Source organism: Leucoraja erinacea, chromosome 24 (genome assembly GCF_028641065.1).
Source record: "Leucoraja erinacea ecotype New England chromosome 24, Leri_hhj_1, whole genome shotgun sequence".
Lineage (NCBI taxonomy): Eukaryota > Metazoa > Chordata > Chondrichthyes > Rajiformes > Rajidae > Leucoraja > Leucoraja erinaceus.
In genome coordinates, this window is record NC_073400.1 from 18,811,315 (window position 1) to 18,836,352 (window position 25,038).

Consider the following 25,038-nt stretch of genomic DNA (forward strand, 5'->3'; position numbering starts at 1 on the left):
AACCCCATTCTTTCAGAATAGTAAAAAAACTCTACGAGACATTATCACACGACCGCTGATTACATAAGCCAAATATTTTGCCAACAGGTCATTATACTCTGCTGCTTCTGAGGAATTCAGAAAAATAAGACAAAATTCATCGCCCCACTCCATTAAGAGTGAGCCTAGTTCTGATATTACTTTAGACTTTGGAGATACAGCACGGAAACAGGCCCATCGCCACCGAGTCTGCGCTATCCAGCAATCACCCTGTACACTCGCATTATCCCACACACTAGGGATAATTTACAATTTTACCAAAACCAATTAACCTACAAGTCTGTACATCTTTGGGAGCGTGGGAGGAAACCGGAGCACCCAGGGAAAACCCACGTGGTCACAGGAGGTCTGTACAAACTCTGCACAGACAGCAGCTGTAGTCAGGATCGAACCCTGGTCTCTGGTGCGGAGGCAGCTACTCTACCGCTGAGCCAGTCCCCTGCCTCAAAAGCTCCTGGAAATTTATAACATTCCTAAATGAGAGCAGGCATAAATGATTAATGACATCTCATAAACATATTTATATAATAAAGCTCAGTTGAGTGAATGGGTAAATGTATATTTATTATGCAGACCGTGGCTCAGAGCACAGCCTAGTTACTGCATACTTCTGGCAAGAGTTTTATTCATGTCACCTGTCAGGATCTGTAAAGCTTTCTCGATTAAACTTCAATGTGGAACTGATTCCAAGAGAGATCGCCCAAATCCTGGTACCTGTGACTGAACTTGCATGCAGTGATTATCAGAACAGCTGATGTGGGAGATTGCAAAATTATCGTTCTTCAAAAATTTCAGGTTAGTTATGGTCATAATTACTAAAAATGCAAACAGTAACAGTAGTTTAGTTTAGTTTAGTTTATTGTCAGGCGTACCGAGGTACAGTGACAAGCTTTTGTTGTGTGCTAACCAGTTAGTGAAAAGCCTATACATGATTACAATCAAGCCATCCATAGCGTACAGATACAGGATAAAGGGAATAACATTTAGTGTAAGACAAAGTCCAGTGAAGTCTAATTAAATACAGTTTGATGGTCTCCATTTAAATAGATGGGAGGTCAGGACCACATGTGTAGAAAGGAACTGCAGATGCTAGTTTAAACCGAAGATAGACACAAAATGCTGGAGTAACTCAGCGGGATGGGCAGCATCTCTGGAGAGAAGGAATGGTTGACGTTTTGGGTCAAGGCCCTTCCTCAGACCACACTTTAGTTGTTGATAGGATGGTTCAGTTGCCTGATAACAGCTGTCCTTGAATCTAGAGGTGTGCGTTTTCACACTTCTATACCTCTTGCCTGATGGGAGAGGGGAGAAGAGAAAATGACCTGGGTAGGACTGGTCCTTGATTATGCTTGAGGTGGGGGGAGGTGTGGATTGACAGATGGGTGGAGTGAGTGACAAAGGCTGGAAGTGAAAGAGACAAAAGGTGTCAGAGAAGGAAGGAATAGGAGGAGTGAAATGTAGAAAGGGATATGGGTGGAAGGGGACGGGGAGGGGAAAGAAGAAAGATGAATGGGAAATATGGGATTTGGGATGGGAGGTGAGTGAGGGAAGGAATGGGAATGAGCAAGATGAGTGTGGGGGATGAGAGATGGTGAGGGAAATGTGTGTATACCAGGATGAGAGGGGTAGGTGGGAGGGGAGGAGGTATTACTTGAGAATGACGAATTCAATGTTCAAACCTTTGGGCTGTAAGCTACCCAAGTGGAATATGAGGCACTGCATCAACAGTGGAGTGGCCTGGGGCTCAGCTGAACCAGACACTACTGCAAGAGGCCTAGGAGTGGAGCAGTGGCAGAGGACACCAACGGCTACACTTGGCCAAGCCAACCGCGCAACGTCGTCAGGGCAACGGGCCTTCACTTTCAGGTTAAGAACACTGCGCTTATAACTGGGACTCGAAAATTGTGCCAAACTGGCGTCTATGTATTCTGTTCTAATGTGCTATTGCTATACCTACTGTATCTGAGATGCTTAGCTAAGATATATGTATCAGTGCTTATATATAGTGATACTTGTACTGAACTGTGTACAAAATTGAATTTCACTGTACCTCGGTACATGTGACAAATAAATTACCATTGAACCATTGAATATGGGAATGGGAAGGGGAGTTGGTTGGGAATGGTTGGCAACTGGGATCCAGCAGGCCTTGGTGGGCCGAGGGTATGTGTTGGAGAAGGGGAAGTGTTCGGCGAAACAGTCGCCTGCTCTTACATGTTCTTGGCGATGTAAAGCAGGTCACATCGGGAGCGTCGAATGCAATGAATGAACACAACAGTAGCCTGGATCTCTCCCAACAAGTAATTATGACAGGCATGTTGAAACAGATTGGGATAAATAATAAAAGAATCAATAGCACGACCATTGCTTAGATTAAGGTGTTCAATTATCCTTGTTGCCTCATTCCACATCCCGCTATTAATACCTTGAGAGATTTTAATAGCAAACTGAGGTTGTTGTCAGGACTCAAGGCCCTGAGCTACAGGGAGAGGTTGGGCAGGCTAGGACTTTATTCCTCGGAGAGCAGATTGCAGAGGGGTGATTTTGAAGAGGTGTATAAAATCATGATGGGAATAGATAGGGCGAATGCACATGGGAAAGTAGGGAAAACAAGAGCCAGAGGATGGAGGTTTAAGGTGAAAGGGTGAAGGTTAAAAAGCCAAGGCAAGTAACAATTTAATTAATCCGTTCCCAATACACAGGACAACATGATTCTGATCCGGGCTGTGACGTCCTCATCACATTGAACAGTTTAGAATCTCAAATGCATTCATTTTCCTGATGAATAAGGATTGCCAGATTTCATCTAACCTCAGGATGAAGCTTCTTCAAAGAAGGGGAAAAACGAGTACTTGCTTTAGCAAGAATCTATTTTAAAGAAATATTTTCGGAGCCACATTAACCACCCACAGTCGAAATTAATAAAAGATTTGACACCGGAAACATCAACTAATCCCTGGAGATGATGCTGGTTTTAATTTTCTCAGCTTTCAATGAACACTTGGCCTGGATTGTTTAACCGATTTCCCATGAAACGTAGGCTTGGTAATGGTGTGTTAGAAAAGATAATTAGGTACCTTACATACAAGGAAACATTGTACAACCTTCAGGCTCTTAAACAGTGCACAACACTAACCTCAGCAACTATGACCTACTGTGGACAGTGTTTTTGTTTGCATGACTGACTTCAGTTTTTCACATGGTGACGGTTACCCAGAATTATTAATTTATTGTATTTTCGATTATATTTCTCTCTGTGTTATTGAGATTATGGGCCTGCTAACTGTTAAAAGTTTAGTTTAGTTTAGAAATACAGCACATAAACAGGCCCATCGGCCAATTAACCTACAAACCTGTACGTCTATGGAGTGTGGGAGGAAACCAAAGATCTCGGAGAAAACCCACAAGGTCACGGGGAGAACATACAAACTCTGTACAGGAAGCACCCGTAGTCGGGATCGAATCCGGGTTTCTGGTGCTGCAAGCGCTGTAAGGCAGCAACTCTACCGCTGCGCCAACATGGCCGAACAATGTCATTGTTCCATTGCCTCAGTACATATAAGAATTAAACAATCTGGACCCTTTTGACTCTTACTGACATATATTCCAATATTCCCAATTATCTATTTACTTTCACAAATAATCTAAAGTAGCCGTTAGTGGTAATCAGCTACATTCAACATCTTAGTTTAATTTAGTTTAGAGATAACAGGCCCTTCAGCCCATTGAGTCAGTGCCGACCACCAATCCCCACACACTTGCACTATCCTACACACTAGGGACAATTTGCAAATTTACTGAAGCTAATTAACGTACAAAGGTCGCACGTCTTTGGAGTGTGGGAGGAAACATGAGCACCCGGAGAAAACCCCTTTGGTCACGGGGAGAATGTACAAACGCTATACTGATAGCACCCATAGTCAGGATTGAACCCAGGTCTCTGGCATTGTGAGGCAGCAACTCTACCGCTGCGCCACTGTACCACACTAAATCTTTAACCCTCAGAAATTTTAAATTAAAATGGAAACTTGCACCCTTTACTCCAGCGGTCCTATTTTCAATTTGATTTACAATTAAAATAGTCCCTGAACAGGATTAGATGACAGAAGCTCGTTATTTGATGGAATCCTTGCTGGATTTTGCAGTAAATAGTCTGAAACTTTATGCCAAATCAAACAAATCTCATCCTGGGTTCACAATGATCTATATCCCTCCATATCCAAGCGCTTATCAAAAAGCCTTTTACCCAGAATAGGGGAACCAAGAACCAGAGTATATATGTTTATGATGAGAGGGGAAATATATAATAGGAACTGGAAGGGCGATTTTTTTCATACAGAAGGTTGGTGGTACATGGAACAAGCTGCCAGAGGAGGTATTTGAGGAAGATACTATAACAACATTTAAAAGACATTTGGATAGGTACATGGATAGGAAAGGTTCAGAGGGATATGGGCCAAATGCAGGCAGGTGGGACTAGTGTAGATGGGGCTTCTTGGTCAGTATGGGCAAGTTGGGCTGAAGGGCCTGTTTCTGTGCTGTATGGGTCTATGACTATCACTCTATGATATGTATTTTTATCAATCAAAGTTCACGTCAATGTGAGAAATTGTTGTATCATAAAACAGAACAGTATAGCAGGGGAACAGGCCCTTTGGCCCTAAATATCTGTGCTGGACATGATGCCAAGGCAAACTATTCTCAAAAGCCTGTACTTGATCCATATCCCTCCATTCCCTGCACATCCACATGGCCCTCTAAAAGCCTGAAACACAGCTATCATGCCAGCCTCTACCACCACCCCTGGCAGCACGTTCCAGGCAACATCAATCATAGAAAGTTGTAATGTGACCCGGACGTTGGCCATATGTGTAAGGCTTCCCAAACCTGTGACCTGATATGCGGAGCGTATTCAGTTCTAATCCATTTGCAGCCAATTCAGTTGCAAACTGCAAAACAGGTCAGTGAATGGTGTACGGATGCTGCAAAGGGTTACAGGCCTGGAGAGATGCTGACTGACACAGGCCTGTCCCAACAGTAAACCCCACCCTGCTTCCCACAGGAGATTGCTGCCAGATTGATTTTAAAAGCCCACACCTGAGTGGAAACAAAAAAGATTCCAGGAAATAAATTTAATGAGATTGACGTTAAGATAAGCAGTGAAGAAATCAGTCAGGGTTGAACATGCGTGGATCCAACAGCTACATTTGCACGTACATCACTAATCTCCCAAAATTCAGCAGTGTCTAGACTTTGAATATACTTGGGGCTCCTCACTTAATCTCTACAGCCGCTGATGTATCACTGTTTGACTGAGGGAGGCTGATCGTAGAAGATGGAGGATTATTTTGCCATATGGGTTAATTCAGACTGAGCTAAAAAGATGCTGGAGGGTGGCCAAATCGAATGAGCTGCCGGATAGGATAGGGAAGAAGACACAGAGTGCTGGAGTAACTCAATGGGTCAAGTTAGCTTCTCAGGAGAACATGGATAGTTGACATTTCAGGTCGGGACCTTTCTTCATACTGAAGAAGTCAGTCTGAAGAAGGGTCCCAACCCGAAATATCACCTATCCATGACCTCCTGAGATGCTATATGACACATTAAGTTACTCCAGCATTCTGTGAACTTTTTTTTGTAAACTAGCATCTGTAGTTCCTTGTGCCTAAGGTTTGGAGGGAAATGGGCAGGTGGGGCTGTATCTTGGTTGGCATGGCAAGTTGGGCCGAAGGGCCTGTTTTCATGCTGTATCACGCTGTTTGTTCCACAAGGAAAATAATCTTTATAGCCTAAGAATTATTTAAATGGGGAAGAATTAAAAAAAAACAATGTTTGCATTTGTGACAATAGGTGCAGATGTTTCCACTAGTGGGAGAGTCCAGGACCAGAAGCCACAGCCTCAGAATAGAAGCATGTACATTGCCAACAATGGTTTGTGGGGGACATTAATGGATATTTTTAAGACGGAGATTAATAGGTTCTTGATTAGTACGGGTGTCAGGAATTATGGAGAGAAGGCAGGAGAATGGGATTGAGAGGGAAAGATAGATCAGCCATGATCTATCATGGGAAAAGATTTAATAGGAATCTGAGGGGTAATCTTTTCACACAAAGGGTGGTGGGTGTAAGGAACAAGGGACTATCCCAACATTTAAGAAACAGACACATACATGGATAGGGCATGTTTGGGGAGATATGGACCAAATGCAGGCTCGTGTGACCAGTGTAGTTGGGACATGTTGGCCGGTGTGGGCAAGTTGGGCCGAAGGGCCTGTTTCCACACTGTATCACTCTAGGATTGAATGGAATAGGCCAGATGGGTCAAAGGGCCTATTTCTGCTCCTAGAACCTATGAACTTATGAAAGCACCATTGAATAAAACAAATCTCAAATCGAGCCCTTGATGTGGTGGGGAAGTAATTTCCCACAGCAGTGTGTGGAGCCATTCAGGCACAACAATGTTTCAGAACCTCCAGAGAATTTGGTCGCATTCTTAGATGTGCTGCAGCTGAGGCTGAGCTCTCTGCAACACTCAGAGCTTTCCTCACCCTGCAGCTTTTGAGATGTGCAGCAAGGATATCGCACCCTTCACAGTTTCTGCTTATTTAACTCCCAATGGTTTGCATGTCAAAGATTAGCACAAAGAATCTAATTCAGATTTTGCTGGCAGCCATATACATACAGTCATAAAGCTGTACAGCACGGAAACAGGCCCTTCGGCCCACCTTACCAATGCTGATCACAATGACATACTGGGCTTGTCCCATTTGCCTGCATTTGGCCTACACCAGGTTAAATCTGTTCTGTCCATAGACTGTATCTGTCCAAATGTCGCAATTGTATCCATTTCTCTATTTTTCTCTGGCAGCTGGTTCCAGATGCAGGCTACACTGAGTGAAAAAGCTGTCCCTTGAGGTTCATTTTAAAACCCTCCCCTTTCACCTTAAGGTTGTGCCCTCTAGTTTTAGAATCCTCTATCCTGGGAAAAAGACTGTGAGCGTTCACTTTATCCATGCCCCTCATCTTGTACATCTCAATAAGGTCACCTCTCAATCTCCTACGCTCCAAAGAAAAAAGTCCCAGCCTATCCAACCTCTCCTTAGAACCCAAGCCTACAAGTCCAGGTGGCATCCTTATATACAAGACCACCACAAATACTAACTTGGGCTATTTAAGACGAGCATATCTGAATTCCCAAATATACAAACCACTTCCTGTTTACCCCACTTGCATAAACTTTCTACACAAGAACACACAGATGCAAAAAAAGGAATAGAAATCCGTAAATCTACGATCGCAGCACTGTTTTCCCAACAAGGGCTGGCTATTTCTAGAGAGGAGCGTGATTAGGGTGGTTTCAGGGTCAAACTGCATCATTCCCGATACGCGACAATGTGCCGTCAATCTTGAATCATCCCTGCACTGGTAGACAAAAAAGCTGGAGAAACTCAGTGGGTGAGGCAGCATCAATGGAGTGAAGGAATAGGCGACATTTCTTCAGTCTGAAGAAGGGTCTCAACCCGAAATGTCGCCTACCCCTTCACTCCATCGATGCTGTCTCACCCACTGAGTTTCTCCAGCTTTTTTGTCTACCTTTGGTTTTTCCAGCAGTTCTTTCTTAAACATCTTGTACTGTTGATGTAAATTGCACATTATGTAATATCAGTGCACATTATTAAGCCTACATCAGCTTGCCTCAATGTGGGCAACACAATTGTGCAGTGGGTAGAGCACCAGAGACCGGGTTTCAATCCTGACCTCGGGACCTCTCTATGCCGAATTTTCATGTTCGCCCTGTGACTGCATGGGTTCCCTCCCAGGTGCTCCAAAGACGTGCGTGTTTGTAGGGTGACTTTTTTAATTTGCTCCCAGTGTGTAGGGAGTGGATGAGAAAGTGGGCTAACATACAACGAGTGTGTACGGGTGATCAATGGTCGGTGTGAACTCAGTGGGCCGTCGGGCCTATTTCCATGCTTTAAACTAAGCAAAACATTTAGAGAGACAAGGATCTGCAGATGTTGGAATCTTGAGGAAAAACACGGTGTCTCAGGTCGAGACCCTTCTTCAGTCTGAAATGTCGTCTGTCCATTCCCTCCGCAGATGCTGCCTGACCCGCTGAGTTCCTCCAGCACTTTGTGTTTTGAACTCAACATTGAACTGGACTCCTGAGTCACATGGAGCTGCAGATGCTGGAATCTTGAATGAAACACAAAGTGGTGGAGTAACTCAGCAGGTCAGGCAGCATCTGTGGAGGGAATAGATCCGCATTATGCCTTCATATAAACACACTAATTCCTGAAACTGGTCCAGCTGGCTTACCCAACTCCATTCCAAATGTAGACATAAGGAACTGCAGATACTGGTCTACAACAGCAGCAATCCCGACCCGAAATATCACCTCTGGTCATCCAGGGATGCTGCATGACCGCCAAGTTACTCCAGCACTTGGTGTCTTTTCTTTGCATTATAAATATCTCCACATTTAAATTCTATATCTGTATCAAAATCAATTCACATCCACGATATGCTTCACTTTATATTGAGTAACCAAGTTGGATTGTAAGACAGGAGTATACTTGCCAAATATATCATTACATTTAAATCTGTTTTATTTAATAAATTACCAAGTTGTGACAACGTTTCTCAGAGTAATTCTCTGCAACTGCTGAACATCTTAATATAAAAGCCAGGTGTCTTGTCGAAACGTGTGTAAAATATTTTTCTGGTATGTCTCAAATATGTCTGGCAAAGTTTTATACAACTGACTGACTCTTGAGGCCGTAGAAACAAGGAACTGCAGATGCTGGTTAATACACAAAGTGCTGGATCTCTGGAGAACATGGATAGGTGATGTTCATTCTGAAGAAGGGCCTTTGTAAATTAGCTATAGTGTGAAGGGAGTGGATGAGAAAGTGGGATAACAGAACTAGTGTGAACGGGTGATCGATGGTCGGCATGGGCTCGGTGGGCTGAAGGGCCTGTTTCCATGGTGTATCTCAACTCTCAACACAACCCAACTCTCCGTCTGTTGGTATGTATTGATAGTAACAAACTGTCTGACCAAAATTCTCAATTTGCTTAACTATTATGAGTAGGCTTAGATTTTAATCAATGTGTCCCAAGTAATTTTACAACCATTGATGGCAAGTCTGTAATGAAGCCATTGCTGAAAGGATGGAAATTTAAACATAGCAAACTCCAAACAGAACAGTGGTAACGATCAGAATATGTGTTGCTGGAGTTCGCCAAGGAGAGAAAACTGACTCCGACAGCTTTTATTATGTGGTACAGGTTATATGTCTAATGACTTTGAAGAAACAGAAAGAAGCGTGCAAGATTCAGTTATTATATTTTATGCTCCAGATTTACATAACATTCCTAACCTTGCAACATGTAAAGCCTTAACCATTCCTTAGCATCTAAGATTGAATGGGTAAATCAGAACTGCGTGGCAGGGTTTTACAACTCCCTTTCTGCCAGCCCTATGTTGTGTGGTATGGAGGCAAAAGGAACTGCAGATGCTGGAATCTTGAGTAAAACACCAAATGCTGGAGGAACAGTGGGTCAGGCAGCATCTGTGGAGGGAAATGGTCGATCGACGTTTCAGGTCTGGACCCTTTTTCAGACGGATTGGAGTCAGGGGGGAGAAAGCTGAAAATGGGAGATGGGGCAGAGTAGCACCAGGCAAGTGATAGGTGATACATGGGTGGGGCAGCACAGTGGCGCAGCGGTAGAGTTGCTGCCTTACAGCGTCAGAGAACAGGGTTCGATCCAGACTACAGGGCTGTTCTTTATGGAGTTTGTACGTTCTCCCCGTGACCATTTCTGGATTCCTCCCACATTCCAAAGACGCACAGGTTTGTAGGTTAAATGGCCACAGTAAAATTGTAAATTGGCCCTAGTGTGTAGGATAGAACTAGTATATGGGGTGATCGCTGGTCGGCCGCAGACTCTGTGGGCCAAAGAGCCTGCTTCCACGTTGTATCTCCAAAGTCTAAAGGTGAGGGGGAGGGAATGATTGGCAGGTGGATGGAGTAGGTGACAAAGGCTGGTGACGTATAAATCTGAGGTAGGGTCCTGACCCAAAATAACGTTTGTCCATTCCCTCCACAGTTGCTGCCTGACCTGCTGAGTTCTTCCTGCACTTTGTGTTTTACCATGTTGCGTTGTAATGAGTTTCACGTGTTAATGCAGAAATCTCTCTCGTGCCAGTCTCTGTAAAAAGTTAATTCAGCTGCAGTTGTGTAGGCGACTCAAATCATTTCTTCTCAAAAGAAACATCTTTAGCCTGTGGACGGTAGACAAAAATGCTGGAGAAACTCAGCGGGTGAGGCAGCATCTATGGAGCGAAGGAAATAGGCAACGTTTCGGACCCGAAACGTTGCCTATTTCCTTCGCTCCATAGATGCTGCCTCTCCCGCTGAGTTTCTCCAGCATTTTTGTCTACCTTCGATTTTCCAGCATCTGCAGTTCCTTCTTGAAAATTTTAGCCTGTGGACTTTAGCCTGGCAAAACTAGGTGCTGATAGTTATCAGCTGGTGTAGTGGGAAACAGTATCCTGGAAGAACAGTCACCCAATCAACAGCCTGACACAAGTAGCTGTGAAAGTTCCACGCTCAGCCAAAACTCATGACACAAAATATTTTCTTTTTATTAATTTTGTGTTTGCCTTAGATCACAGAACGTGGATCTCAAAGGGAGCTGATTGTCCCACAGACCTCCCGCCAAAGTAAATGAACAGGCATTAATATTCTTGTTCCCGGTCCAACAATAAGCAGTTCAAAGACTATCAACTTTTCCCATCATATCATATGTGAACCTCACACATGGGCAATTTGTCCTTGTTACATTTAGAAGTGTTCAACAGTCTAGCTATTGCTTTTGGTTTAGATTTATTATTGTTACATGTACCGAGGTACAGTGAAAAGTTTGTTATACAAGTTATCCAAACCGATCGAATATACCATAAATAAATACAATCGAACCAAACAACAGGGCGACACAGTGTCACAGCGGTAGAGTTGCAGCCTTACTGTGCCAGAGACCCGGGTTTGATCCTGACATAGAAACATAGAAAATAGGTGCAGGAGTAGGCCATTCGACCTTCGAGCATGCACCGAGGCTCTCAACTAAAACTAAACGAAAACTTAAAAAGTTTAGTTTTTAAATGACCCTATAGAAATCTCAACAAAAACTCCATGACAGAGCTGGAGGACAGACTCAGGCAGTTACTCAATGTATCCTTGTATCCAACAATTCATGTCACTCGCCTTTCAAAGCCAGAAGAATTGTCAGTTCTTCAAGGTTCTCTAAAGAGTTCTCACTGCACCATGAGAACATCATTGATGCCAGGGTGAGTGGTAAAATAAATGATTACAGTACTTTCTGCAAGGCCGGCATCTTGGACTTGCATGTACAGTGAAATGTTATTGAAGTATTTTATATGGAGAATGATGTAACTGTGTCTGCCATACCTCTGCCCCTCCTTTACCTTGATACTTGTGTTGTGTTGTGTTGTGTTGTGGGCATTGCAGGCAAAGTCCATCTCTACTTGTCCAGGAGTTGTTGGTTCTTGTCGACCAAGTTGGCACATTGAGCTAGTCCCATTTGCCTGCATTTGGCCCACATCCCTCTAAACCTTTCCTTTCCATACGGTATATCAGTCCACAGTCGTAATTGTATCCACTTCTATAGCTTCCTCTGACATCTCTTTGCAGATACGGACTACACTCTAAGTGAAAAAATTGTCCCTGAGGTCCCTTATCACCTTTTCCACAGCCAACAATGGGACCATTGTGGGCTCCTTGATGATCCTTGCTGGCTTTGATGTGTTCTTTTCATACCTTTCATTCATTTGTTCTTTGTACCTTTTCATACCTCTCCCCCGACTTTCAGTCTGAAAAAGAGTCTCGACACGAAATGTCACCCATCCATTTTCTCCAGAGATGTTGCCTGAACCGCTGAGCTACTCCAGTATTCTGTGTCTGTCTTCCCATGCCACATTTGTTCCCTTGACCTGTTGAAAGCTTAGATTTTTTTTTTAAATCCATATATTTTCTCAACTGTCCGAAACACCAGGTAAAAATTCCCTTGTGACTGAACCAGGCCACAACATTTTTATTCCCCCTCTGCTGTACGTGTCTGTGCAGAGATCGTGCCAAGAGTGATCACAGAGAGCAGATGCGTGGCTCCTCCGGGATTACTCTGCATGAGAGTTTCAAACAGCTGTAACGCTTTCCGTTAATCTCTTGTGCAATACAATTAGATCCTTCGAGTCATTCTGCAAGTCACGGGAGATATAGAACAATTGGTGGATTTAGATAATGCCACCACATATTACTCGCAGTTTTTTACGATTGTTTTCAGGGCAAACTCTGTATCAAACTAAACACCCGAATAAGAATGATACATTTTATTTCCAGGCTACTGCATAACAAACTGTTCGGTTTAGGTTTAAGTTTATTATAGTCAGTGGATCGAGGTACAGTGAAACGTTTTGTTCTGCATGCTATCCACACAGATCAGATAACACAAAACATGAATACCGTCAATATAAACTAAAGTACGATGAATAGATTAAAGGGGAAATTACAGAGTGCAGAATATAGTTCTCAGCACAACAGTTGCATGGACAAAGTCACAGTCCAATGTCCAAGGGGTGAATCGGACAGTACCCTCGCTTCTGGAAGGACCGTACACAAGCCTGGGTACAGGGGGAAGCAGTTGTTTCTGTCTGGTGCTGCGCGCTTTCAAGCTTCTGTACCTTCTGCCGGACAGGAGCGGGGAGAAGGAGGAATGGGGCCAGATCCGGATGGGACAAGTCTTCGATTATGTTGGCTGCTTTTCTGAGGCAGCATGAAGTGTGGATGGAGTTAGTGGTGGGGAGTCTGGTCCGTGTGATGTGAACGGCAGTGCCTTGCAATAAATCGCCGAGTATTTAAACAACCGCGACAAGGGAAGGTTTGTGTGGTAATGAGCAAAGGGGTGGTGAGTCCTTTCCTGGATAAGCGTGCAAAGTAGCCGTGAAGTTTGATGAGAGAAAGACAGAGGCAGATGATGATGAGCTGCAGTCATGTCACCAGGTGACCGCTGACCGCTTTCCTACAATTAGCGTGATCCTTTCAGCAAACAGAACTGCAAATGCCACAGAGGATAAATGAATGAATGATTCCTGCAACAACATCGTACTCGTTGTGCCTGTAAATATAAATCACAAGATCTTCCAGGGTTTCATGTCCAACTTATTTTGGGAACATTATGAATGATAACATACTTTGTGGCGCTGTGAATTGATTTAATTCTCAGTCCCATCAAGACCCTGTCACCGCTGTGTTACAGATGTGCTACAGATGTGCGCGTTTGATGGGACTGACTTTAACCCGCTCATCTTCAGGAACAGATCGGTAACCACTCTGAAGCAGAATCACTGTTTTCTTTAACCTAATACATAATTCTGGGCGGCACAGCTGGTAGAGTCGCTGCCACACAGCGCCAGAGACCAGGGTTCGATCCTGACCTCGGGTTCTGTGTGTGTGTGTGTGTGTGTGTAGTTTGCACGTTCTTCCTGTGATGCGGATGCTCCGGCCACTTTCCAAAGATGTGCGGGTTTGTAGGTTAATCGGCCTCTGTAAATTGTCCCTGGTTTGTAGGGAGTGGACGAAAAAGTGGGATAACATGGAACTAGCGTAGGTACACAAAAATGCTGGAGAAACTCAACGGGTGCAGCAGCATCTATGGAGCGAAGGAAATAGGGTGGACGGGTGATCGATGGACGGCGCAGACTCGGTGGGCCGAAGGGCCTGTTTCATGCTGTATCTCTAAATTAAACTAAACGTTATATTATTTCCGTCTATGTTGCAGATGTAGTAGGCCCCTCTCGGTCATGACTGACCATGGGTGATGCATCCTGGTCGGATGCAAGCCTGAGCGATGTCATATGGAGGACAGGCTGTTCAAGAAGGAACTACAGATGCAGGCTGCTGCCCATGCAGCACATCCCCCCTCTCCACGTCGCTGATCGATCCAAAGGAACAGCAGGGCCGTTACAGTTTGGCACCAGCACCATTGGAGGAGCTGCCAGAGCGAGGTTGTAGACAACCACGAAGTGCCTTAGGGGCTCCGGATTTTCTTGAGGTTTACTCCTGGAGCCTTTTCCATGGCTGGATATGGCCACAAGGAAGTGGATGCTTTAAATCAGAGTTTTCCCTCTCTTAGATGGACTGCCTTCCCATGCTGATGAGCCCCATCTGCCTCTCACCCTGCCCATTTCCAGTTTAAATTCCATTTGGGATATTTTGGAGGACCAAGAAACCAAGATATATGCAGATGTGATTCCCAGTCAATGGCATAAACTCGGAGTAATTTGTCTTTCCTTGTGGCCGAGGGGTCACGCTGCCTCCTGTTCTGTCAGCAAGGACAACCCAATATTTAAAATTTACACACATACCTCCTTACCCCAGACCAATACCAGATGTCAAATGTCTCATATCTGGCTGATACGTCAATTGCCTCACCCTGGAGAGCATGTCGATGGAGAAAATTCCGTTTGGCTGTGATTAATCGCAGCAACTCCAGCCATTGTGTTAAGTCCGTAAAAGGTACTGAGCTTTAAAGATCATCTCTTAAAGTGAGGAATTGAAAACGTCACATGCAAATGTATCGGGGTTTATTGAACAGCCAAGCCTGTCTTGTGCCACACACAGACAAAGTGGGAGAGAGCTGTGGTGCCAGTAACTACAGCAAGTGTACACTGCAAGGGCCAGGAAGCGATCGGGTAAGATCATCTCTGACCCCACTCACCCTGGCCACAAACTCTTTGAAGCACTTCCCTTTGGAAGGCGACTCCGTACTGTCAAAGCTGCCACAGCCAGACATAAAAACATTTTTTTCCCCCACAAACAGTAGCTCTACTCAATAGCCAAAAGTCTGCAACCTCCTTTTACTCTGGTATTTTATTTCATTCTTCACGTGTTTAAATTATAATGTTTTATTTTTAATTGTCTACTGTGTGTCATGTTGTTACTTGCGAGCAAAACACCAAGGCAAATTCCTTATATGTATGCATACTTGGCTAATAAAATGTATTCAATTCAAGTGTTGCCACATCAGGATTACTGCCGAGCGTTTCACGGCACTCGCCTGTACTCGCTGGAGTTTAGAAGAGGGAGGGAGGGAGCAGGGAGGGACAGGGGGGAGGGGGGGGAGGGGGGGAGGGGGGCGGGGGAGGAGGGAGGGGGGGGGGGGGGGGGGGGGAGGGGGGGGGGGGGGGGGGAGGGGGGGGGGGGAGGGCTCATTGAAACACACAGAATAGTGAAAGGCTTGGATGGAGTGGATGTGGAGAGGATGTTTTCACTAGTGGGAGAGTCGAGGACTCAAGGTCATAGCCTCAGAATTAAAGGATGTTCTCTTCGGAAGGAGATGAGGAGGAATTTCTTTAGAGGTTGGTGTACCTGTGGAATTCTGCCACAGGGCTATGGAAGCCAAGCCAGTGAATATATTTAAGGTAGAGATAGATACATTCTTGATTAGCACAGGTGTCAGATGTTATGGGCAGAAGGCATGAGAGGGGGGTTCGAAGGGAGAGAGAGCTCAGCCATGATTGAATGGCGGAGTAGACTTGATGGGCCAAATGGCCTAATTCTGCTCCTATCACATGATCTTATGATTCTGTTGTTGAGTTGAAGGTCACTGCAGTAAATTCAGTACTGACAATACCCAGTCATGGTGATGGGTTAGAGATCACAGGTGAGAGAGAGAGATTGTGTGTGTGTGTGTGTGTGTGTGTGTATGTATGTGTATCTGTGTGTGTGTGTGTGTGTGTGTGTGTGTGTGTTTATGTGTGTGTGTGCGCGCGTGTGTGTGTGTAAGAGCATGTGTGTGTGACTGCATATAAACTTGTGTGTGAACGTGTACGTGTGCACGCATGTGTTTGTGTGTGGCAAGGATGTGTTAGTGTGAGCATGTGTTTGTGACCACATGTAAACATGTGTATGTGTGAGTGCGCGTGTGTGCACGTGTGAGAGTGCACAAGTGTGTGTGCATGTGTGTGTGGCTGTGTGTGCGCATGTGAGTGCAAGAGGGAATGTACAGTATGTGTGTGAGAGGAAGAGAGGCTGCTTATTATAAAAGGCTAAAGCTGTGCTAATCCTGGCCGTTTTGTGACAGTTCCACTTCAGTTCGTTCAGTCCTGATCCTCTGCCCTGCAAACCTCATTAAAGTGGCGTTCGCATTTTGGGACTCCGAACAATTGGCATTACACTTTTGTTAAAAGTCAAGCTATAGAATTTAGCCTGTCAGGTGAAACCAAGTACTTTGTAAGTTAGTGGCCACCATTCCTGAGAAACAAACTGAAAATCTGATTTGGAGTTGAAGTTTGTATTCTGCACTCTGGACTGAATGTTAGATCGGGTTATAATTTGTTTTTCTTTCCAATTAACACGCGAGGCGGGGTTCATATAATGAGGTGTCACATGTCACGGCGTGTAGAAGTGGAGCCGTGTGGAGATCTGACACATTGCTTCACGGTTTTAAAAAAGCACAATGCCATCCCACCTTCTGACCCGCTGCTGTCAGCGGGTCGCTGGGTCGTTTCTCAATTTAGTTGGGCCATAAATGTGATTTAAACTGATCGCTTTCAGCGGGAGCCGAAGACGAGGCGAGGAAAGAAGAGTTGAAATTAACCGCGAATACAAATTCACACCATTTCTGCTAATTTAAGACAACCCATTGCCTTTTATGACAGTTCCCTCGGGCAGTCACGCATGCACTGCCCTTCACTGATGAAATGGTTCTCTTTATCCCCTCGACAATTCTCCGTATCCCTCCTCATTTAGCGCCCGTTCCCTTCACAAACCATCTGCCCAATCTCCAATACTGCAATGTTTTGATGTGGGGGTGGGGGGGAAGGACATTGATCAAAATGTCAAATGTCTCAGGAATTCTTGATGCAAAATTGATATCCAAGCCGCAAAAGGCAAGCAGAAAACTTGCAATCCTCTCTCTCCGGGAAGTGTTAATTTAAGCCATTAAGTCGGACTGTGTTAAGTTAAACCATTTTTCTTTTTTTAGTGAATTTGTCATATTTTTCGCGATGCCGTCACTAAATCATTATTTGGCATCCTCAAGGACAATTTACACCCAACCATGGGAAATCCCTCAGCTTTACAGAGTATACACGAAGCTCAAATGACAAATCAGAAATATTTCAGCTGACATGATAACCTTCTGCATCTTGTATTGTGTCAGAATAATTGCTTCGTCCTGTTACAGCTCAGAAACACAAAGTCTTGCAGGTCTCCCTGTGGTTTTTTTGTTTAGTTACAGGGTTGGCAATGCATTTGCGGTGGTTACACGAGATGTGAGAAAATAAGTGACACGCGGAAAAGTTTTACCTTTGTACGAGAACTTTAGGCGAGGTTTGCTTTGTTTCCAGGCTTCATTCATTGGTATCCGAAGGAGAAATACAAGGCAGAGGGACATAGCAGTGATCCGCGGTGGAGGGAGCATGCTTTGGCAATGCCTCTCCCCGATTAGAAGTGTCCACACTATCCTCCCAGTCTACAACATTACTGCGATGCTAGTCGGTGCTCTCTCTGCACCGACTCAATTCATTCCAGTCCACTGACTGCTGAGATAGTCCTGAAACTGACAGTGGGTGTGGAAATCCCACTGCCAATCAGTCTCTACCGAACAGGCAAGAAAGGAGTGGTTTTGGCAAGCGCCGTCACGTTATATCCAGCGATACCCAGCGGTGTTGCCATCTGTCCAACAACGGCGCGCATTAATTCATGTGAACTTTTAAGATGCACATAATAACTAATAAAGAGTGGATGATAGACACCAGCTGTTTTATATCTTTTAATCCAGACTTGACTTTCAATTAGAAAAAATCAACTGATCAGTAACGTATTGTGTAAATAAATCGTAAATGTTATGAATTAAATATTTTGAAATTATACATATATTTAACTGGGAAAATCTGTAAATGCCGTTTTATTATTTGGAACTCCCAGTGATTTAGCAGCTGGCTCACAAATGATTTTTGAGAAGGGTCTCGACCTGTAATCTCACCCTGTCCATGTTCTCCAGATGCTGCCTGACCCGTTGAGCTATTCCAGCACTTTGTGTCTTCCCCCCCAATTTCTCTCTTAACTGACTGGGGCTCCATCGCCGAACTCAGTGGAACGAACCTCACTGGTGGCCTGAAACAAAAATGTGTTTCTTTCAATCTCACTGGGGCCCTGGTCACATGAATCTTTATTGGGGAATGTAATGTAATGGAGTGAGGGAGTCACACAGCATGGAAACAGGCCCTTCAGCCCAACCTGCCCACACCGACCAACAGGCCCACATTAGTCCCACCTGCTGGTTTGGCCCATATCCATCCAAACCTGTCCTAACCGTGTGCCTGTCAAAAAGTTTCTGAAATATACATGCCTCAACTACCTCCTCCGGCTGCTCGTTCCATATACCCACCATCCTTTGTGTAAAAAAAGTCACCCCTCAGGTTTCTATGACCCTTGCCCTTCTCACAATAAACCCAAGTCCTCTGATTGTTGATTGTGCATTTACCCTAACTATTCCCCTCGTGATTTTATATGCCTCAATAAGTTCACACCTCAGCCTCCTGTGCTCCAAGAAATAACTTCCTAGTCTGCCCAACTTCCCCAATAGCTCAGATTCTTGAGTCCTGGCGACATCCTCTTAAATCTTCTCTGCAATTTCCAGCATAATGTCATCCTTCCTGTAACATGGTGACCAAATACTATTGCTCCTGTGATCTAAGGCCAAAATGCCAGACCAATGAAGTCATTTTCTTGCTACTTCTGGGTCAAAAGCTATGGGTTAAAGTCGAGGCTCTTTTTTTCCAGGGTCTGGAATAACTAAAAGCCTGGTCATCTTGGGCTGCTTTAGCAGAACATCAACTTGAGGAGTGATACGGAAAGCAGCTGACAGCGACTTCCTTCACATCACAAGGGAACAATGACATTCTTACTTCAATCAGTTTACAGCCCTGCATACACAATGGATTATATGCAATAAACAACAAAAATAAATAAAGTACTAACCACAGAGAGACAAAGAGGAAATTAGATTAAAAAGAACAATTTGCAACATTAAAATCAACTGGGAATACAGAAAGTAAATGAAAGATAATAGAAGAATTTAAATGAAGTGAAATATTGATTGAAAGATACAGTATGGAAACGGGCCCTTCAGCCCACCGAGTCCACGCCGACCATCGATCACCTGTTCACACTAGTTCTGTGACCCCACTTTCCCATCCACTCCCTACACTCTTGGTGTACAGGGTCTTGGTGAGACCACACCTGGAGTATTGCGTACAGTTTTGGTCTCCAAATCTGAGGAAGGACATTATTGCCATAGAGGGAGTGCAGAGACGGTTCACCAGACTGATTCCTGGAATGTCAGGACTGTCTTATGAAGAAAGACTGGATAGACTTGGTTTATACTCTCTAGAATTTAGAAGATTGAGAGGGGATCTTATAGAAACTTACAAAATTCTTAAGGGGTTGGACAGGCTAGATGCAGGAAGACTGTTCCCGATGTTAGGGAAGTCCAGGACAAGGACAGCTTAAGGATAAAGGGGAAATCCTTTAAAACCGAGATGAGAAGAACTTTTTTCACGCAGAGAGTGGTGAATCTCTGGAACTCTCTGCCACAGAGGGTAGTTGAGGCAGTTCATTGGCTATATTTAAGAGGGAGTTAGATGTGGCCCTTGTGGCTAAGGGGATCAGGGGGTATGGAGAGAAGGCAGGTACGGGATACTGAGTTGGGATGATCAGCCATGATCATATTGAATGGCGGTGCAGGCTCAAAGGGCTGAATGGCCTACTCCTGCACCTAATTTCTATGTCTATGTTTCTATGTTACACTCTGGGGGGAATTTGCAGAAGCCAATTAACCTTCAAACCTGTATGTCTTTGGGATGTGGGAGGAAACTAGAGCACCCGGAGGAAATCATAAGGTCACAAGGAGAATGTGCAAACTCCACACAGACAGCACCCAAAGTCAGGATTGAAACCAGGTCTCTAGTGCTGTGGGATAGCTGCTCTACCAACCGTGCCCCTGCAGTGCCCATTGCTTGAAAGCCTTTGTATTGATCATTCAAAATGGAGTATTTTCTGGTCTGAAAGTGAACCACCTTAAGTTAAAACAATACTCTGAAATCACTCTGAAGGAGCGCTGTATGTATCTATGTATGTATTGTTGATCTATGTTGCACTGTTTGTAGCAAGTTAGTACCTGCACTATTGTAAAGCACTTTGGTCAACGAGAGTTGTTTTTAAATGTGCTATAGAAATAAAATTGACTTGACTTGACCTATTCTATTTCCTCGGGTATCTAAAATTATGCAAGGTAGACAGTCAGAACATGTTTCCCAGCATGGAAAATCAAACATGAGAGGCCACAGCTATAAGGTGTGAGGGCCAAAGTTTAAAGGAGATGTGCGGTGAAAAGTTTTTTTTAACGCAGATGATGGTGAGTATCTGGAACGTGTTGCGGGGGGTGATGGTGGAGGCAGATACGATAGTGACATTCAAGATGTTTTTGAATAGCAACGTGGATATACAGGGAATGGAGATGGATTGTGTGTAAGTAGATGAGAATTGGTCGGCATCATATTTGCCGCGAACATGTTTTTGTGCTGTACTTTTCGCTGTTTGAAGTATTGCAAAGACATCTTCTCTGCAAAACTATTTTAATTTCTCTCTTTCAAACATTAGGAAAGATAGTATGACTACTGAAACTAAACCTGGGAGGTTACAGCAATTCCCAAACTTTTAATGAATTTCCCCAGCAACTCTCACTATAAAACACACTTCCCATCGAGATCACTGGTGCAGCTTAAACTCAGCTGGACAAACCATGAGCATGCAGAGAAGGAACTGCAGGTGCTGGAATCTTGAGCAAAACACAAAAGTGCTGGAGGAATTCATGTAGAAAGGGATGCAAATGCTGGTATATACTGAAGGTGGAAACAAAGCTGGAGTAAATTAGCGGGTCAGGCAGAATCTCTGGAGTAAATGATGGTGATGTTTCAGGTTAGGACCTTCTTCAGTCTTTTCCGACCCATAACTGCATAGATGCAGCCTGACCCACTGAGTTACTCCAGCACTTTGTGTTTGGTAAACCATGGATATGTATTCATTTGGAATTATTTTCAATGGCTTTATTTAATTACCATGTACATTTTAAAAATAGATGACTTGTCACGAATATTCACTTGACTGACTACATATTATTTTTCTATTGCATATAATTGTTTCCCAATCTGGGACGGAAAATTGCTGTCAATGCATTAAACCCAGCATCCAAGACTACCACTGGAGAAATGGGTTTAAATTGTTTTTTCGAGCAGGCTTTGCAGCGATGGGCCTTCAGGTGCATTTAATGGTACGGGTGTCAACTGGGTGAAGTCTGGTAACTATTAGCGAGATGACCTGAGTTTGCAGCACAAACAAATGTTAGGGTTACAAAGGCAAACGGCTGTCATCTGGGATCTCAATCAAAACCAAGACTCAAATAAATCCTGTAGGAAGGAACTGCAGATGCTGGTTTACACCACAGATAGACACAAAATGCAGGAGTAACTCAACGGGACAGGCAGCATCTCTGGAGAAAAAGCAATGGGTGATGAAGGGGTAACTGAAGAAGGGTCTTGACCCAAAGTGTCACCCATTCCATCTCTCTAGAGATGCTGCCTTTCCCGCTGAGTTACTCCAGCATTTTGTGTCTATCAAATAAACCCTATCAGGAATAACCATTTTCTTGTCCCCTTTGGATTAACGATTAGATTTGTTTCTCCACATTTATCACCACCATTCTGCAATTCGTCAAAGAACATAGACCGCAGAATAGTCCGACAAGGAACAGGCACTTTGGCCCACAATGTCCATGCTAAACATGTTGCCAAGTTAAACATATCTCTGCTTACTCATGATCCATATCCCTTCAATTCCTGCCTATCTAAAAGCCTCTTAAATGCCACTATCATATCTGCCTCCACCACCAACCCTGGCAGCATGTTCCAGGCACTGATGACTCTGCGTAAAAAAACCTGCCCCACACATCTCCTTTAAACTTTGCCCCTCTCACCTTAAAACCATGGCCTCTGGTATTTGATATTTCCATCCCGGGAAATAAAGGTTCCAACTGTCTACCCTCTCTATGACTCTCATGATGTTTTATACTCTCGGTCTCCAGAGAAAACAATCAAAGTTATTTCAACCGCTCCTTTGAGCAAATGCTGCCCTTCTCGATCGACATGAACATTAGATAGATAGATAGACAATAAAAGGCTATCTATCTATCTATGAACATTGCCTCCCGCGCTATTCCCAAAACAAAAATGGAGAACGGGAAAAATGCTGTAAGTTAGGGATCAGCGGACTGTCTTAGGATTGTAACGAGAAGTCTGCTTTTACCCACTAGTATTATGGCTATTAAATCAAGAATACTAGACATTTGGACAGATGCATGGATAGGTTCAGAGAGGTATGGGTCAAATAGGACTGGATTAGATGGGGCATGTTGGTCGGCATGGATGAGTTAGGCTGAAGAGCTCATTTCCGAGCTCTTTGACTCCATGACTAATTTGTTGAATTTTTGTTTGTTCCATATTGTGTTTACAGGCCTGTTGCGCTGTTGCAAGTTAAAATGCAATTGTTCTGTTTTCAGTACATATGACAATTAAACACTCTTGACTTGTTAAACCCCTGTCCCACGGTACGAGTTCATTCCAAGAGCTCTCCCGAGTTTGCCCTGATTCGAACTCGGAGATTTACGGTAATGGCCACTCGTCGGTACTCGGGGCTCTCGTGGACATTTTTCATCATGTTGAAAAATCTTTACGAGTCTTCCCGTGCTTACCTGCCGTTAGCGAGTCTTCCCGGGTACCTGCCGTTAGCGTTAAGAGATAGCCCCGAGCTCCGACGAACCCGCTACGTTCATTCTCCGTGCTTACCACGAGTTTGATTTTTTTTAAACTCGGGAGAGCCCTTGGAATGAGCTCGTACCATGGGACAGGGGTATAAAACAGTCTGAGCCAGAACCAAATTCTGGCCTTGCCCATATGTCCACATCAAGTTAAATGCCAAGAATAGCATTTTCATCAGGGCTAAGTGCCGAATCTTCAATGCAAAACCTATTACCTTCTTTAACATTTATTTATCTTCCTATACTTGTCTAAAAGATACAGCATGAAAACAGTCCCTTCAGCCCACACGGACCAATGATCGCCCATTCACATTCGTTCTACGTTAACCCATTTCTTCATCTACTCCCTACATCCTTGGGTCAATAAACCTACAAACCCACACAACTTTGGGATGTGGGAAGAAACCAGAGCACCCGGAGGAAACCCATGGGGGGGACATGCAAACTCCACACCGACAGCATCCAAGATCAGGATCGAACCCGGGTCTCTGGTGCTGTGAGGCAGCAGCTTTACCAACTGAGCCACTGTGCAGCCCTCCTTTTTACGCAGTACCTTTCAATGCTAGTTTCTGTTTTAAAATATGATTTTAAGTGATGCCATTGCCAATCGAGAGGGCTGGTGTCAGAAACTCTGCCCAACATATCTTTCCCTCCCTGAACACCAGTGACTTCAGGCAATTAAACAGCAGACTGGTGCAGGGTGAACTAGTCAGATTGCTCACCGCTGTGCCACTTAACTACCTGACACCACACTCTGAGTAGCACTGAAATTAACCAGGAATGCACGATATTGTTTATTGGAGGCTAATTTTATTGAAGCAAAACTCTCCTTCCAAATCATTACCTCGACCGAAGCCATGCTCTGCGATGTGTGTGTATACACTGGAGAAAGATTACACATGTTGAGGTCATGTCTATGTTTACAGATAGCAGACATGTGGATACCTAGCAATCTGGCTGTGACGTTCTTCATGGAAACAAGCACTGAGGGAATAGCTTTGTGTTTATCTGACTCTGCTTATGAACCATCGGCCTTTATAAACCTGCCATGTATCTCCCACGGAAACGGGATGACAGCTGCTTGTGTTTTTAAAAGTTCAAGAATGCTGTTAAAAACCAAAATGTTTCCTTTGGAGTAAGGGTTAATTGAAAATAGAATTAATTCTCCGTGTATCTGTGGAGTATTACAGTAAACTGACACTGCATTACAGAATCGTGGAATCATAGACCTGGGCGGAAATGCTCCAAGTCAGGCGAAATTAAATGTGAAGAAATTAAATCAATGAAGAGGGGAGTGAAAAAAAGATCCTTAAGCAAAGAAAATGGCTACAGGTACATGTTAGTTTAACAGGAGGCCGTGCACCCAACATACCTCCATTGTTATCCAAAAGTAAACCTAGATTTGCTGGCTTGAGTTATGGGGAGAGATTAGAGGGCAGGAAAGTGGAGCAGTCTCACAGCACCGGAGACTCAGGTTCGATCCTGACTACAGGTGCTGCTTGTATGGAGTTTGTACGTTCTCCCTGTGACAGCGTGGGTTTTCTCCAGGTGCTCCGGTTTCCTCCCACACTGCAAAGATGTGCAAGTTTGCAGGTTAATTGGCTACAGTAAGAACAAACTGTAAATCGTCCTCAGCATTAGGATAGTGCTAGTGTATTGGGATTGCTGGTTGGCGCAGGCTCGGTGGGCCAAAGGGCCTGTTTCCATGCTGTGTCTCTAAACTAAACTAAAGGTTGGATATGCTGGGATTTTTTTCTTTGGAGTGTTGGAGGCTAAGGTTATTGAGGTGTACGGGATCATTAGGAGTATGGATAAAGAGAATGCTCACAGTCTTTTCCCAAGGTGGAGGGTTCTATAACTAGAGGGTAAAGGCTCAAGGTGAGGGGGGACAGATTTAAGAGGGACCTCAAGGGCAACTTTTTCCACTTAGAGGGTAGTCCACATCTGCAATGAGCTGCCAGAGGAAGAATAGAAGTGGATACAATTACCACTTAAAAACAGAATTGGACAGATATATAGATAGCAAGCGATATGGGACTA

The 25,038-nt window shown here is 44.2% G+C and overlaps 1 protein-coding gene across 1 annotated transcript in view; it reads right to left on the bottom strand.

Moving 5' to 3' along the window:
- Positions 1-17,689, bottom strand: part of LOC129708701 (semaphorin-3D-like) — a 65,822-nt gene extending 48,133 nt beyond the window's left edge. The window contains exon 1 of the mRNA XM_055654638.1: positions 17,430-17,689. Within this exon, the coding sequence (XP_055510613.1) occupies positions 17,430-17,544 (115 nt within the window). The 5' untranslated portion in view covers positions 17,545-17,689. The remainder of the gene's footprint in view (positions 1-17,429) is intronic.
- Between the last annotated feature and the right edge of the window lie 7,349 nt (positions 17,690-25,038).